Source organism: Myotis yumanensis, unplaced genomic scaffold (assembly GCF_028538775.1).
Source record: "Myotis yumanensis isolate MYYU_CA2020_CCGP unplaced genomic scaffold, mMyoYum1.0.hap1 SCAF_13, whole genome shotgun sequence".
Lineage (NCBI taxonomy): Eukaryota > Metazoa > Chordata > Mammalia > Chiroptera > Vespertilionidae > Myotis > Myotis yumanensis.
Window position 1 is genome coordinate 53323578 of NW_027223764.1, and position 17229 is coordinate 53340806.

The following is a 17229-nucleotide window of genomic DNA, read 5'->3' on the forward strand; positions in this document are numbered from 1 at the left end:
TCAAAGACGTGGAGCCTAAAGGTCACTGGCAGCCCCGGGCTTCCTCCCCGGGGAACGGCCCAGCTCCCCAGAATATTCAGACACCTCTGGCGACCTGTCAGTCCTGGGCCCGGCGCCCACGCAGGCAGCACGCACCGCCCCTGCGGGCTCCCCGGCAGGACCCCCGGCCGGACGCTCGCCCTCGGCGAAGACCGCCCTCCCGCAAGGCCGGCCGCTGGGGCTGAGCGGATACCCCTCTCCCCGCGGGCGGCTGCCGGGCGAGAGCAGTTTCCTGCTCCGGGCACTCGCTTCGCCTCCGCAGATCATTTCTGGCTTACATAGGCACACACATTTTTAACAGATAATCGATTAATCAATACTGTCTGCCAGTTATTGAGCTTTGTAGGCGGGCCCTGGGCAACGACCGGGGGGGGGGGGGGGGGGCGGAGCCGCCGCGGGCGCGGGCGGGGCAGGCTTCCTCGCGCTGCCGGAAGTGGCGGGGCGGGCGCCGCGGCGCGGCCCTCGGCGGGCAGAACACCATCCGGCTGATGCTGCGAGGAGGAGGAGGAGGAGGAGGAGGAGGAGGAGGAGGAGGCGGCGGCTCCGTGCCATGCTGGTGAGCGCGGTGAGTACCCGGTCCCCCCCCGCCCCCGGCCTGGCCCGCCTGCGGCTCCGCCGGGCGCGGCGCGGGGCTGCGAGTCCGTCCGGGTCGGGTCACCGGGGGCCGCCGCGCGGACGAGCCCCCCGAAGCCTCCTCTGGTGTCAGGAAGAGCCGCGGATCCCGGGCAGTGGGTGTTCTTTGGAGAACGCCGCTGCCAGCGCGGATCTGCGGGTTTATTTTTATCCTCCTTGTGCCGGGCTCCCTCCCGGCCGCCCGCCCGCCGGCAGCGGCGCCCCTAGGGGTGCAACGCTCGGGTGGGAACGGGGCCGAGGCTGCCCGGGAGGGGACCTGCGGCGTGGGTTCATCTTGAACATTGCGCTGTTCTGGAGCAACTTGCTGAGAATCGCGTGTGAACGCAGTCGCGATGCTGCTGGTGGTGGTGGTGGTGTCGGCAGAATGAGAACGGGGCCGTAGAGCAGGCTCGCCCTGCAGCCGGGGCTGGGGCCGGTGTCTGCCGTGGCCGCGGGGCCGGGCTGGGTCTCGCTCCTGGGCGGCGAGCGCGGCCTCTGCGTGTTGTAGCGGAGCGTTCGGAGATGGAGGGGGGCCCGGTGTTTGACGGCTGAGAAGGTCACGCTCGCTTTGTGTTATCATCTTGATGCTGTTCGTTTAAAATGACCCTGTGACTAAAACAGCGTGAAAAGCGATGCTGGGTTTCCAGCATGTATGGCTCAGAGGATGTTGACACACAGAAGCACAGTTTTAGTTCCAACCAGTTTGGAAATTACATTTTTTTCTTACCTTTTTTTTATTATTATTGAGGTGTAAGACACGAGTGAAGTCATCAAGCGCATAAATCTTCATTGTACAGCTCAGTGAATTTTTATGTGTTTGTGAACTTGGGTCACCACCAGCTTGATGAAGTGACCCCTGCATTTGTATATAGAACATTTCTGTCACCCCAGGAATTTCCCTCTGCTTCTTCCAGGTCAATCATACCCTTGCCCCCTAATCAGCCTTTGGATTTCTATCTTCATGTATTAGTTTTGTCTACTTTGGGCTTCATATTAATGGAATTGTACAGTATGCCCAGCACATTATGGTGAGGTTCATGTAACATTGGTTCATGTAACATTGGTCCATTTTTTTTCTTTTTTGCTGTGCAGTACTTATTTGTGTGATTATATGATTACTCTTGTGTTGATGTTATATTTGTGTTTCCAATTTTTGTATATTATGTGTCTTGAGGACTGCTGTGGACATTCTTGTAAACGTCTTGGTGAACATCTGTATGTGTCTTTGTCAGCTGTGAAATGTCTGAATCATCAGATAGGCAGAAAATTACCTTTAACGTGAAGCCTTTTTAAAAAGGTAGAATGTCTTATTTTAACTTCTATAATGTCAAAGATTGGTAAAAGGCATCACTATTATGATTTCAAAACTTAAGTGACTCATTATCACATTATTACTTTATTTAATCCTTGGGGTGCATACCTGGGATGATCTTCTCCCAGACTGTTACTGCTGCTCTGTCTGTTGGAGAAGTCTGTTAGAGCTGGTGGTGATCTGTCCCTGAGGCTTGTTGTATAACACTTAGGTAAGAACTGTGTTACTCAAGTCAGTGGTTGTTAGGGGAAATGAAACACCAGAAAGATATGACTAAAAATGGATTGAAGAATCATGGGATTGCACACCAAAGAATTATTACACTGTTATTGTCATCCTACACAAGTATGGGTAGAAAATATAATAGAATTATAGAGTTAGTTACGAATGTGAATTTACTACAGGATCACAGTGATTTCTAGGGTCCTAAGTTGCATTGATACATTTATCATGGGAATCAACAACAAAAATCACTAAGCATTTGTGGGAAATCGGTAACATGGAAGAGATGCCCCAGGCTGAACAAACATAAGAACTAGACCTGAAACAACGGAGTCCATGTAAGAAACAGAAGAAACTTTAAAAGAAATATTCGTGTGCTAGATTTAGAAGGATATCATGCCATTTGAACCCATACAAGCTGCCCTGAAAGTAAGCAATCAATCAGTTCTTGAATACTAAAACATAGAAAATAGGGGGAAATAGCCATAACATCGAAAAGAGATCTAGAAGAGCCATTTTACATCTCATAAGAGTTCCAGGAGGTAAAAGAAATTGGAAGAGGAGAAATAACCACAAAGGAAATAGAGATCATGAGAGTAGGAGTATCCAGGCAGAGTCTTGGACAGCCGAAGCCAAACAGAAAGACACTATCAGTTAGGAGACAAAGTACTGGCGAATATAAATCAACTCTTCCCTCCCTGGTCTCCATTTCTTCATCTGTGCAGTGGGGGAAGTATACCTTTTCAGAAAGCTTTTGGAAAGATGCGGCACAAATTGAGGGTTTCTGGCTGTTTTAACAGCTTCTTTTCCCCAACCTCTTCCCCTTGCAACTCACCATAAATGCCAGATTTCCCACTCCTACTTTATAATAGAATGGAACCAAAATATTGTCCAATGGAACAAAGGAAGAAACAAGGAAATTTCTCTGAGTAGAAGTATTTGAGTTTATGAATAGAAAAGACTGATACATTCTGATGAAATTTATGAACTTCATGGATAAATGTACAATCTCATAAGCTTCCAAAGAGAAGCATATGGTTACCTATAAAGGGATGGAAATCAGACTTGCAATTAGACTTTTAATCTGGACATGGAATGTTAGATGACAGTGGAGCAGTTATCTAACTAAAAGGTGCTCATCGGACAAATTTTGAACTCTGAATCTTATCTCTAAACTGTCATTCAGAGCAGAAGCAAAATAAGTCATTTTCAGCCAGACCCCAGGAATGCCCCAATATGTTTACATCAAATAAAAAATAATCTAAGAGAAACAGAGATGGAGTTCAAGAAATAGTGATCAAAGAAAACAGTAAAACATTTCTCAACTCTAAGGTATTGACAACCATAGCTAAGATATATGCAATATTAAGGAAGGATTCATAAAACAGAGTAGGTATAATAAGTCTGTAATTTGGAACAAACATTCAACCTGATTTTTTTAAAGTTGGTTGTGAAGGTGGGAAATAGGTAAAGGCATTTTGGAAGACTTATCCTGAGCAGGGAGAAGCTATAGATACTGACTAATTACATGTTAGAATAAACTCTCTAATGAAATAGAACTCAGCAGTTCCATCTCCAGGGATTCATCCTATAGATGGAATAATACGTGTGGAGAGTCATGTATATAAAAGGTTATTTATACTGAAATGTGTAATCGTGGCAATAGATTTGGAAGGATACACAAAAACTGGAAAGAGGAGAACTGTGCCTCTGAGATAGAAGGGAGAGGTTTCATTGTATGCCTTATATCATGTGTAACATTTTAATCACATGTATTTATTTGGGGAAAATATAAAAAATTGGGGGAAGTGTAAAAAATGTAAAACTTTAGAGCACGGGTTGCCAAACCTAGCTGGCCACTTATTTTAATCTGACCTGTTACCTAAGAGTGGTTTTTACATTTTAAGTGCTTGAAAGAAAAAGAGGAAGAATACTTTGTGACATGAAAATTATATGAAGTACAAGTTTCAGTGTTCATTGGACCATAGCTATGCTCATTCATTTACACATCATCTATGGCTGCTTTTGTGCTACAAGATGGAGCTGACTGATTATGATGTTTACTGTCTGACTCTACCTAAAATGTTTGCTAACCCCTGGTTAGAGGACAGAAACTGGACCTCTGTATATACAGGAATTTTGCTTATCATAAATGACATTTCCAGTTAGTGCCTGACACACAATAAGTACTCAAAATATTTGTTGAATGGGGTGCTGTCTTATGATGATCATACTTTTATTTTTAAATACTTACAGTTGATTCATTGACATGTTAAATAACCTATGTATCATTTTTAATATTCATAAATTCTCAAGAAATAAAATGTAATTCCCTCCTTCACAAATATTTATGCCTCATAATGTTTTAGTTTGTTTTGTTTTTGCTTTCTGACAGTGTTCATCTTTTCCAAATAATTTTGTGACTCTGTTTTTGTTGTGTAAAAAGTAAACTCAAAACTATAAATTCAGTTGTTTAAAACTTTAATAATAATTATTCTATACAGGAAGTTTAGGAAGATTATACAGAATAGAATTTTAAAAATAAGTAGATTCAAATGGATTATTTATATTTTACAGAAGGCCGTTGGATACTCTTATGTCAGAAGTTAATTTGGTACACTGCAGTATATGTATCCTGGAAATTATGTATGAAATAAGTATTAGTAGGACCATAAAATTATAGAATCAGAGAGGTACACATCAATTGGTTGCCTCCCACACATGTCCCAATCCGGGGGCCGGGCCAGGATCAAACCCTTGACCAGGAATCAAGCCCGAGACCTTTCAGTCCTCTGACCACCCAGTTAAACCAGCCAGGGCTCTACACGTATTTAAAGCATGCAATTTGATAATTTGAATATATGTATGCATCTGTGAAATCATCACCAAATCAAAAATGATGGACATTATCAATCACTACCAAAAGTTTCTTTGTGCCCTTTTGTAATTCCTTCTTGATACCACCTCTTACGCCCTACCACATCCCCACTCCCTAACTCTCCCCCCATTCCAGGCAACCACTGACTCAATCTCCTTTCTTCCACTATAAGTTACCTTACATTTTTTAGAATTTTATATAATTGGATTCGTACAGTATGTACTCGTTTGTTGTCTAGCTTCTATCACTCAGAGTAATTATTGAGTTTCACCTATGTCAAAGCATGTATCAGTAGTTTATTCCTTTTTATTGCTGAACAGTGATAAAGCTGCTCTGAACATTTATGTACGACTATGTGGACATATGCTTTCATTTATCTTGCATAAATATCTAGGAATGGAGTGACTTGGTTATATGGGAGGTTTATGTTTAACTTATTAAGAAGCTGTGAAAACATCTTACATCCAGCAGTTTATGAAAAACTTCTAGTTCCTCCACATTGTCACTAACACATCAGTCTTTAATTTTAGCCATTCTAAAATTAGCCATTTTGAGTAGTGGTATCTCATTGTGGTTTAAATTTGCATTTTCCTAATGACTAATAATGTTGAACATTTTTTTTCTGTACTTATTTGAAGTTTTTGTTCAAATCTTTTTTCAATTTTAAATTGAGTTGTGTTTGTTTTGTTATAATTGTATTTTAATAGTTTTTACAATATATTTGGAATAAAAGTCCTTTATGAAATAAATGTTTTGCACATATTTTCTACAGGTCTTTGGCTTGTCTTTTCATACTTTATAAAAAAAATTATGCTTGACATTCAGCATTATATTAGTTTCAGGGGTACAGCATAGTGATTAGACATTTATATAACTTATGAAGTGTTCCCCCTGGTAAGTATAGTACCCACCTGGCACCCTACATAGCTATTACAATATTATTGACTATTTTCTTTATGCTATACTTTATATCCCCATGATTATTTTACAACTGCCATTTTGTACTTCTTAATCCTTTTGCCTTTTTCATCCAGACCCCAAACCTAAGTGTTCATCAGTAGATGACCAGGTAAAGAAAAAGCGGTACATATATAGAATGGAATATTACTCGGCCATTAAATGAATGAAACCTTACCATTTGTGACAATGTGGATAGATCTAGAGAGTATTATGCCAAGTGAAATATGTCAAACAGAGAAAGACAAATACCATATGATTTCACTTATTTGTGGAATCTAAAAAACAAAACAGCCCTAGCTGGTTTGGCTCAGTGGATAGAGCGTTGGCCTGCGGACTGAAGGGTCCCAGGTTCGATTTCGGCCAAGGGTACATGCCCAGGTTGTGGGCTCGATCCCCAGTAGGGGGCATGCAGGACGCAGCCGATCAATGATTCTCTCATTATTGTTGTTTCTGTCTCTCTCTCCCTCTCCCTTCCTCTCTGAAATCAATAAAAAATATTTAAAAAAATAAAAAACAAAACAGGCAGAAATGACAATTCATATGTATCAAGATGTTTGTATTCCACATCTTGCCTGCACTTATCAGTGCTCTGCTGAATTCCCAAAGACCGTAGATAAAGCTGAGAATCAAATCAGCGATTGGGAATATAAGGAAGCAAAATACACCCAATCAGAACAGCAAAAAGAAAAAATAATCCAAATAAATGAAGATAGTGTAAGGAGTCTCTGGGACAACTTCAACCAATGCAGGCAGTCCTCGGGTTATGACAGACTCGACATATGTTGTTTCGTGGTTACATTGCCATCTCTCATTTACAATATTTATAAAAAGAAAAAAGTTCCGTCATTTCGACGTATGTACATATGTACTTTATGTTTTTTATTGTTTATTTACCACAAGTAAAGGTCAGGAATTGTTATCTTTCTTTTAAATTTTTTTTACTGTTTCACTTCATTACTGCTGTGCATGTGGTCCATGTGAGTGACATAGGTGCTTATGTAGGTGGGTTCCAACTTACGGCGAAAATCGCGTTACGTAGCACGGTAGGAACAGATCTCCGACGTAGCCAGAGGACCTACTGTATTTGCATCGTGGCGGTGCCAGAAGGGGAAGAGAGAGCAAGAAATTAAAAACATATTTGAAAAAATGGCAGGAAACTTCCCTAACTTGGTGAAGAAAATAGACATACAAGTTCAGGAAGCACAGAGTCCCAAACAAGATGAACCCAAAGAGGCCCACATCAAGACACATCATAATTAAAATGGCAAAGGTTAAACACAAAGAGAGAATTAAAAACAAGCAGCAAGAAAAAAGCAGTTAGTTACCTACAAGCTAGTTCCCATAAGACAGTCAGCTGATTTATCAACAGAAACTTTGCAGGCCAAAGGGAGTGACAAGAAATACTCAAAATGATGAAAAGCAAGGTCCTATAATGCAAAGCCATCACTTAGAATGAAAGGACAGATAAGAGCTTCCCAGACAAAAAAAAGCTAAATGAGTTCATCACCATCAAACCAGTATTATATGAAATGTTAAAGGGTCTTCTTTACAAAGAAAAAGAAAAAATATGAACAATAAAACAGCAATAAATACATATCTATCTATCAACAATTGAATCTAAGAACCAAAATAAATAACAAGCAGAACTGAAACAAACTCATAGATACAGAGAACTTTTTGATGGATGCCAGATAGGATGGGGGTTGGGAGATGGGTAAAAAAGGTGAAGGGATTAAGAAGTACAAATTGGTTGTTATGGAATAGTCATGGGGATGTAAAGTACAGCATAGTCGGTAATATTCTAATAACTGTGTATCGTGTGAGATTTATCAGGATGATCATTTAGTAAGTTATTTTTAATCACTGGGGTGTACACCTAAAACTAATATATTAATGTGAATCAATTGTAATTGAAAATTCAAAATGATTTTTTTAAAAAGATTTGTTAGGCAGGACCAGAACCATGTTTAGTCTAGAGACAAGACCCTTTTGAATACTCTTCCCATTTCATTTCCCCATGAATTTGGGAGGTTTTCCAGTCTGTCTGGTGGGAATGTGCACTATTCCTGGCTCTATATGAGTGCTGAGTTCTGTGTCCTCTAACTTTTTGTGTGATTCTTTCCTTAGCATCAATTTTTTCACATGCCTGCACTTATCAGTGCTCTGCTGAATTCCCAAAGACTGTCCTCTTCAGATCTCTGGAGTTCTCTCTCTGTGCAGATCTCACCTCTCAGATTGTATCCTTTGAACCTAGTTGCCTTGGTCTGCCCAGACTGTCAGCTCCATCTCATCAGCTTAAGGAGTCTGTTGGGCTCTGCTTAGGTTCTGCTACCTGTGCTATGGCCTGGAACTAAGGCAGTAAGTTGGGCAATTGTTTCTTGTTTCTCCAGGGATCACTCTCTTTTATTACCAGTATTCAGTATCTTGAAACCATTGTTTCATATTTGGCGGGGTTTTTTGTTTGTTTGTTTTTGGTTATTTCAAGTGTGAGAGTAAATCTGGTCCCTGTTACTCCATCTGGGCTATAAGAGAAAGTCTCTTTAGTCTGTTTTAGAGAGTAAGAATTGATGGCTTCTAAAGTTTTTTGCAACTCTGAGATCTTTGAGTTTGTATTCCACATCTTTAACAGCTTATTTTTTTGTCTCCACAGTATATCCCATTCTCTCCTCAGAACACTTAACTATCTGCAGTTTATGCTTAGAAGTTTGCTTGGGATTAAATCTGTGCTATGAGTTAGCCGTATTTATGATACCAACACATTGCATAGAATGATGGTAATCAAAATATAACAGAAAAATGTATAAATACAATTCTGTAGAGATCATATATATGTACTAGTGGCCTGATGCACGAAATTCGTGCATGGAGGGGGGGGTGTCCCTCAGCCTGGCCTGCACTCTCTCGCAATCCGGGACAGCTGGCTCCTAACCACTCACCTGCCTGCCTGCCTGATCGCCCCTAACCACTCTGCCTGCTGACCTGATCATCCCCAACTGCCCCCCTTCTGGTCTAATCCCCCTAACTGCTCTCCCCTGCCAGCTTGATCACCCTAACTGCTCTCCCCTGCTGCCCTGATCACCCCTAACTGCCTCTGCCTTGGCCCCGCCACCGTGGCCTTGTCCGGAAGGACGTCCAGTCTAATTAGCATATTACCCTTTTATTAGTATAGATAGAGGCCTGGTGCATGGGTGGGGGCCGGCTGGTCTGCCCTGAAGGGGGTCCAGGATCAGGGTGGGGGTCCCCTTGGGAGGAAGGGCTGGCCTGGGCGAGGGACTGGGGCGGTTTGCAGGCTGGCCACGCCCCCATCAGGATGAAGGGGGTCTCTGCTGTGAGTGTGGCCAGCCTGAGCAAGGGGCTGAGAGCCGTTTATAGGCTGGCCACGCCCCCATCGGTGTGGGGGTCCCTGCAGGGGGGCATGGCCGGCCTGGGCGAGGGGCTGAGGGCCATTTGGGGGTGGTTTGCAGGCCAGGCAAGCCCCAGGCTTTGTCCGGAAGGTCTCTAGAAGGTCCCCCGGTCTAATTAGCATATTACTCTTTTATTAGTATAGATAATTACAACACAATCAGATCACTATGTAAGGTTACTTTCTATAGAACCCCCTTTTTTTTCATTCACAGTTTCCCCTTTTGGTAATAAATCAACATGATGAATGCATTGATGACTGACTTTTTGGTTAGATAGCGTGTTCTCACAGTGCTAGGAAGGCTCACTCCTAGGAAGTCTTAGTATTGACTTCATCTTGTTGACCACTGGGGACAGGGCAATACTGGAACCATATGATCTGAACTGAGGCCAAATTTTCCCCCCAAAAGGAAAGGGCAGGTAAATGGAAGACAGGTCTTATGGCCTTCATTAAGAAAAAAACACTCTGGATCATTTCTGTCTTATGACTATCGTGATCCAGGTTTTGCCTTCTGTCTCATTTTTCTGTATTTGACATCTAATATAACAATTACATAACTCGTGAAAAGAGTACTAACAGTTATCTTATACATGCTCAGTAATCATAAACAGCTGAACTATGTAGAAAAACCCAAAGAACAAAAAACTTATTATGACAGTCAAACAAAATGGATTCTGAGTTCAGTATCAATCCATAGGTATACAGGTTTGTCAATGTCTTGGGATAGCTGTCTACTTCTGATGTCAGCAGTTTCTCACCCTAGAGGGCTTTGATGACTGTGGTAAGTGGAAGTGAGTATCAGAGATGGGGTGGATGTCCATTTGTGGTTAGGTGCCTGATAAGGCCCCTTCTAATGGAGTTGGAGAGTATCTTTTATTTGATGTCCTTTTCAATAATCAAATTTTAAAGTCTTTGTCTCCTGGGAGTTCACTGTGAAAGGACGCAGTTACCAACTTGGTATTGTCTTGAAGTGACTATCAAACCTTGGTGATAGTGTAAGATGCCTCCTTTCAGTAATGTCAGCCCGTAAGTTTCTTCATCTAAGTTCAGCTTAAATGCATTGTGATGCATGAAAGAATGCAAACACTGGAAGATAGGGAGCCAGGGAGCAGGGACAATCCAAGCAGCTGTGTTGGGTTTTCCATAGCCCTAACTCTTCATATTTTTTCCTCTGATTTTCCCTTGCAATTTACCATAAAAGACAAGTCTTTTGACATATTTCAGGGGCCTTTCTGGAACACTTAATTTCTGTCTATATTGAGACTTTTAACCCTTAAAACCTCCAATTTCTAATGAAAACATCAATTTCTAGTGGAAAGCATTCTTTTTTAAAAAAAATGTATTTTATTCATTTTTTACAGAGAGGAAAGGAGACGGATAGAGAGTTAGAAACATTGATGACAGAGAAACATCGATCAGCTGCCTCCTCCACACCCCCTACTGGGGATGTGCCTGCAACCAAGGTACCTGCCCTTGACTGGAATCGAACCTGGGACCCTTCAGCCCACAGGCCAAACCTAGTCAGGGCTGGAAAGCATTCTTTAACTGGACATTTTATAACCTCTGAAAACATTTTATATAGGCATAAAAGTCAGTTATTAACAATGACTTATTTTTGTAAAACCCAGGCAAAATAAAGACATGTTTTATTTAAAGCAATAAACTTAAGCAAGTTTTTATTTACTGAGGATTAACCTTAGATCATGTATACTTGAAAAGCATTTGAGTTAGTTTCTATATTTCTGAGAATTTTAAAATACTCAATTCTCGCAAGTGGTTGGCTTTAAATTCATTTTAACAGTACCATCCAGAGGTAGAAAATTATCTCACATTTATAACACACATATATATAGACACAGACAGACACAAAGAGAGAACAGTTGAATCTAAATTCTGTTTAGGAGGCATTTACAATTCATATCTGTCCTTGACAAGTCAAGTTCCAAATGACCTTCTCCCTTTTAAAATAAGGACAGCCATTGATTGATTGGTTGATTAAAATACATTTTTATTGATTTCAGAGAGGAAGAGAAAGGGAAAGAGAGATTGAAACACCAATGATGAGAGAAGATCATTGATCGGCTGTAAAGACAGCTATTTTTAATATCACAAAAAATTGTGTTGACACCTAAACGACATCATAGGTGATCTATTTATTTATATATTCTTTTTGAAGATTCAAGAGACCAATTAAATATGATGTTTTTATTCACCCTGCCTAATTTTATAGCCAGCTATTCCTAATTGTGTGTGCAAATAATCCTTTAAAGTATCCGAGGATCCTCATTTTGGCTATAGTTATAAATGGGAGGCTGACTGTGGTGGGCCTTGTTGGCCTGGGTGGCATGATTTTCCGTTAATTTTGAGATCTGTAGAGTGTGAACAAAGTTCTAGGGAAAACATGCACGTCTCCAGACGAGCTAATTGCAGTGCATATCTTTATAGGCCTGCTTTATACCCTAGAGAAAGTTTTTTCTCTGGAAACCCCACAAAGATTCTTTGTCACCTAAGAATACTCAAACAAGGGACAGCAAGAGCTTATCAAATGCAGCAAAAAACGATGCTTTCCAAGGCAAGGCCCTTCTCTCAGGTCCCCCTCTCTCAGGGTGAACCCATTTCAAGGCTCTCTGTCCTCCCAGGGTCCTGCATGCTTCTCTGGGATTGGCTGCACTACCTCACTGGCACCTTCTCTGCCTCTCTGGATTCGGGTGTGGAGCAACTGTTAATGGGTTGGGGAGCAAGTGTCCTTTCTCTCTCAGAGCTAAAGAGAGCTCAGTCTCTCATTTAATTAGCAAAGATTTTGCTCAGACTCTCAGTAAGCAATCCAATCAAAAAGCTGAAATTAAAAGCAGCAACCCACTTTTTTCTCCCTCTCCCCGGGTTATCTCAACCATTATCTACCTCAAAGATTTTCTAAAAACAGTTCAAATAAAATCATGGCCTGCTACTTAAAGCAAGGAGGCCCAGAATTCACCCAAGTTCACTTGATACAAAGTGGAGAGTCTGTGGGGTACAATGAGCCCTTGCTTTACCTAGTATCGGTCCAGGGCCACAGGATGGTCCTGGGTGGGCTTCTTCGGAATCCTGTCACACTATGCCAGCTAAACGCCAATGTGTAGAGAATTTTTAAGTTTATTTGATCCAAACTGATGGCATACACCAGGGAGTAAGATCTCATATGCTCCCTAGATAATTTCTCAATACCAAAATTTTGTTCTATCTGTTTTCTACATCATTTATAATTAAACAAAATTTACAATGTGTAAAGTAGATGTTGTCATAGTAAAGCTCAACCCACTTATAAATACACTAGTAGCCCTGTGCATGAATCCGTGCGCTAGTAGCTCGCTGCCGCCCTCCAGTAGCTCTCCGCCCGCTGCCCCGCCTTCCTGTAGCTCCCCCCACCCCCCGCCCCTCATAGCTTGCTGCCCTGCCCCCTCCTGTAGCTCTCCATCGCCCACTTGTAGCTTGCTGCCCCACCCTCCTGCTGATCCGTGATCCTGTTGTTATATGCTTCATGGCATAACAATCATTTGCATATTACATCTTTATTATATAAGATTTTATGTGGAAATCTTATAAATATACATGTATATATAATTGTAACACAAAACTATATGTGATATACACTGCTATTTCAGTGGTGAATTAAATTTTTCAAGCTACTTCATTATCATTTGGTTAACTAAAGCAATAAATGGCTAAGGGTACCCATTGTTTGTGGTCTACTAACCAGTAGAAGTTTAAATCTATCCTACATTTTATACATATATGTTCCACAAAAAACACACAGTACAGCATCTTTCACAGAAAGCATCCAGGCTTTCCTAATCAGTAAGAAAGTGACTAGGACTCATGTTCCTGGTGATCTTCTTCCATAGGTCCTGCTGCACTAGTAGAGAACATCTGTTAAAAGCCTCCTGTACTATTACGTATCCTTCTTGACAAACACTTCATTAGAATGGAAGTTCTCTCTGGGCAGAGGCCTCCCCTGTCTCCTGACTGCTAAGTTTAACCATCTCTACTTCTAGAGTTAAGAATCCTTTGTTCAGAGAGAAACACTGGAGAGCTCACACAGCTGGTTGTGGTATGGATGGTACCATGTAATTTTGTAAATTTATAAAAGGTTTTTTATTTTTTTTTCCCTGCAAAAAAACCCACAACAAAACAAAACAAAAAAAACAAACATTAAAATGTTCATGTTTTTTCTTTATATAGACTCTAAGCCTTTCCAGAAGTGTAGGAAATCTGTTACTCTGAAAGAATTATGTGATCTAATGCTCAAATAATCTACTGGAGGATTTTGGATGTAAAAATGTTTCTTAATGTGTTTTTTGGCCATAGTTATAAATAGTTTATAACTATTTTAATAGACCTGATATGCAAAGTGTCTATATATGTACTGGTGGTATAGACCATATAAACATATGGTAGTGTTTGATATAAACATGAGTATTTAGGAGCGATCAGGCAGGCAGGCAGAGTAGTTAGGGGCAATCAGGCAGGCAGGCAGAGGGGTTAGGCAATCAGGCAGGCAGGCTAGTGGCTAGGGGTGATCAGGCAGGCAGGCAGAGTAGTTAGGGGCAATCAGGCAGGCAGGCAGAGGGGTTAGGGGCAATCAGGCAGGCAGGCGAGCAGTTAGGAGCCAGCGGTCCTAGATTTCGACTAAACCAGCAGTCGGACATCCTCCAAGGGTTCCCAGATTGCGAGAGGGTGCAGGCCCGGCTGAGGCCCCTCCCCCCCCCCCCCCCCCGCCACCTCCCTGTGACCTTTTAAAATTGTTTTTCCCTTCACTTAATTTTAAGGCTCTTAGATTGACTGATTTGAATCATAGAAATTAATGAAGTAAAATTCTTGAATTGAGTAAACTGAAAGAACCTAAATCTATGTATCAAGCCATTATTAATATAACAAAAACAATTTCTAGAAACTCAGAACCCAAGTTGTGATATGGAATAGGTGGGGAATGGTGTGTTGATTGAAATATTATGTTAATATAGAGCTATATGCAATATAATCTATAATAATATAAGCATAATATGCTAATTAGACCACACAGCTGAACGACGTTCTGGACATCATTCTGGATGAAGCCGCAGGGGCCGAGGCAGAGGTGGTTAGGCAGGCAGGCAGAGTGGTTAGGGGCGATGAGGCAGGCAGGCAGAGGCGATTAGGGGTGATGAGGCAGGCAGGCGAGTGGTTAGGGGCAATCAGGCAGGCAGGCAGAATCGGTTAGGGGCGACCAGGCAGGTAGACGAGTGGTTAGGGGTGATCAGGTGGGCAGGTAGAGGCGGTTAGGGGCGATCAGGCAGGCAGGCGAGCAGTTAGGGGCGATCAGGCAGGCAGAGTGGTTAGGGGCGATCAGGCAGGCAGGAGAGTATTTAGGGGCGATCAGGCAGGCAGGCAGAGTAGTTAGGGGCAATCAGGCAGGCAGGCAGAGGGGTTAGGCAATCAGGCAGGCAGGCTAGTGGCTAGGGGTGATCAGGCAGGCAGGCAGAGTAGTTAGGGGCAATCAGGCAGGCAGGCAGAGGAGTTAGGGGCAATCAGGCAGGCAGGCAAGCAGTTAGGAGCCAGCGGTCCTGGATTTCGACTAAACCAGCAGTCGGACATCCTCCAAGGGTTCCCAGATTGCGAGAGGGTGCAGGCCCGGCTGAGGCCCCCCCCACCTCCCTGTTCACAAATTTTGTGCACCAGGTCTCTAGTGTCCAAATAATTAGAGAACAGTAGAATCTATTAACACAAACTATGCTAAACGGAATTTTAATGTTTCTTTAATTCATTACTCTGGTTAGGAGTATTACATGTCATATTTTTGTGTTTTATAAAATATTTTTCTTAATAATTTCTCCCACAATTTACTAATATTCTAAATTGTATTAATACCTCTCATGGTGCTCAACATATAGTTGTCACATAAATTTACTGAGGCTGCCAACAATTAGGGGATATACTTAAGGAAACAAAATTCTGATTGATTCTGATCTGTTTCTTTCAGAAAGGTCACCACCCATATAATGGAATTTTATCTGATTCTGTAGATCAGATTTCTTCATTCTGGATATCGCAGTAACAATATAGGAAGTATGCATAACTTCTCATTTCTGCAAGTAGACTTGAGTGCTAAAGGAAGAAATTTTTTAAGCTACAGAAGAATTCATTTTGGTGCCTTTTTGTTTTGAATTTTTTGATAACCTTTTACTAAAGGTATGAACACTCAAAGAACTTATCTCGTCTGGCAAGTCCACATTAATAAGAATGCCTAGAAGAGGATTGATTCTTCAAACCCGGACCCACTGGTTACTGTTGGGTCTTGCTTTACTCTGTAGTTTGGTACTGTTTTTGTATCTTCTGGAATGTGCCCCACAGACTGATGGAAATGCATCTCTTCCTGGAGTCATTGGAGAAAATTATGGTAAAGAGTATTATCAAGCCCTACTACAGGAGCAAGAAGAACATTATCAAACCAGGGCAACCAGTCTGAAACGCCAAATTGCCCAACTAAAACAAGAATTACAAGAAATGAGTGAGAAGATGAGATCATTACAAGAAAGAAAGAATGTAGGGGCTAATGGCATAGGCTATCAAGGCCACAAAGAACAAGCACCGAGTGATCTTTTAGAGTTTCTTCATTCCCAGATTGACAAAGCTGAAGTTAGTATAGGAGCCAAACTACCTAGTGAGTATGGGGTCATTCCCTTTGAAAGTTTTACCTTAATGAAAGTATTCCAATTGGAAATGGGTCTCACTCGCCATCCTGAGGAAAAGCCAGTTAGAAAAGACAAGAGAGATGAATTGGTGGAAGTTATTGAAGCTGGCTTGGAGGTCATTAATAATCCTGATGAAGATGATGAACAGGAAGATGAGGATGGTCCCCTTGGAGAGAAACTGATATTTAATGAGAATGACTTCGTAGAAGGTAATGTGAAAAATATTTATGTTAGTATGACAGAATGCTATTATTGTATGCTGATAAGTCAGTCATTTTCCACAGTATTAAAACATTTAAGTGTTTACCCATTGCATTCCACCAGGAGTTTGAAGTGGCTTTTTGAAAAAAGTTATCATATGATTGTAATAAAGTAGAGAATAAGAACCAGGGAAATAGAATAAGTCTAAGCTTATACAGAAGACTACTACCCAAGCTGAAAACTCTTAGGATTGTTTCTGTATTTACATGTGTATGTATTTGCATTTCTCTCTTATCTGGTCTTGTTCCTTATATTTTTTTAAAAATGTATGAACTAAGGCTCAAGATTTAAAAACCATTTGATAAAGTAATGAAAAATAATTTTGTAGATTAATGGTTATTCTCTATTTTGGAGGGAGGAGAGAAGATGTGTGAGAACATCAAGGAGGCATACATGGATTTAAAAATGCATGTTTGGCATTTGGGAAAGCATTTTCCTAATACAAACTACAGAAAGGGCATGGGATTTTTATATAATCAAGATGGGACATGACTCAAAAGTTGAGAAACACTGCTATGAATTTGAGATACTTGTTGATTGATATAAACAGGAATAATTACAGATCCCCACTCATCTCCATCTTAATATCCTGTGCTGAATATTTAATTACAAGCTTAAAACCATTTTAGATATAAATCTTTCTCTTTGTTTAACTCTAAACAGTGTAGTGATTTTGACCCTGAATCAGCATGGATGTCACTTGCTATACTGAAATGTAATACCTTGAGGCTTTTGGAGGCCATCAGGGAGAGCATTATACTTTTCTGGCATTTCAACTGTCTTCTCCCTTTTGCCACCTCTTTTTTCTGCTGTCACTTCCTGCCATTTTCAGTGG

The 17229-nt window shown here is 41.3% G+C and overlaps 1 protein-coding gene across 4 annotated transcripts in view; it reads left to right on the top strand.

Annotated features, from left to right (window-relative positions):
• The first annotated feature begins 579 nt into the window (after positions 1 to 579).
• CSGALNACT2 (chondroitin sulfate N-acetylgalactosaminyltransferase 2) overlaps positions 580 to 17229 on the top strand; it is a 37011-nt gene continuing 20361 nt past the window's right edge. For 3 of the 4 annotated variants that reach the window (XM_070433118.1, XM_070433120.1, XM_070433121.1), the window contains exons 1-2: positions 580 to 604; positions 15422 to 16342. In XM_070433118.1, coding sequence (XP_070289219.1) covers positions 15682 to 16342 — 661 coding nt within the window. In that variant the 5' untranslated portion in view covers positions 580 to 604; positions 15422 to 15681. Of the gene's footprint in view, positions 605 to 10806; positions 10890 to 15421; positions 16343 to 17229 lie in introns of those variants that run through there. The other variant, XM_070433119.1, reaches the window with a different exon arrangement.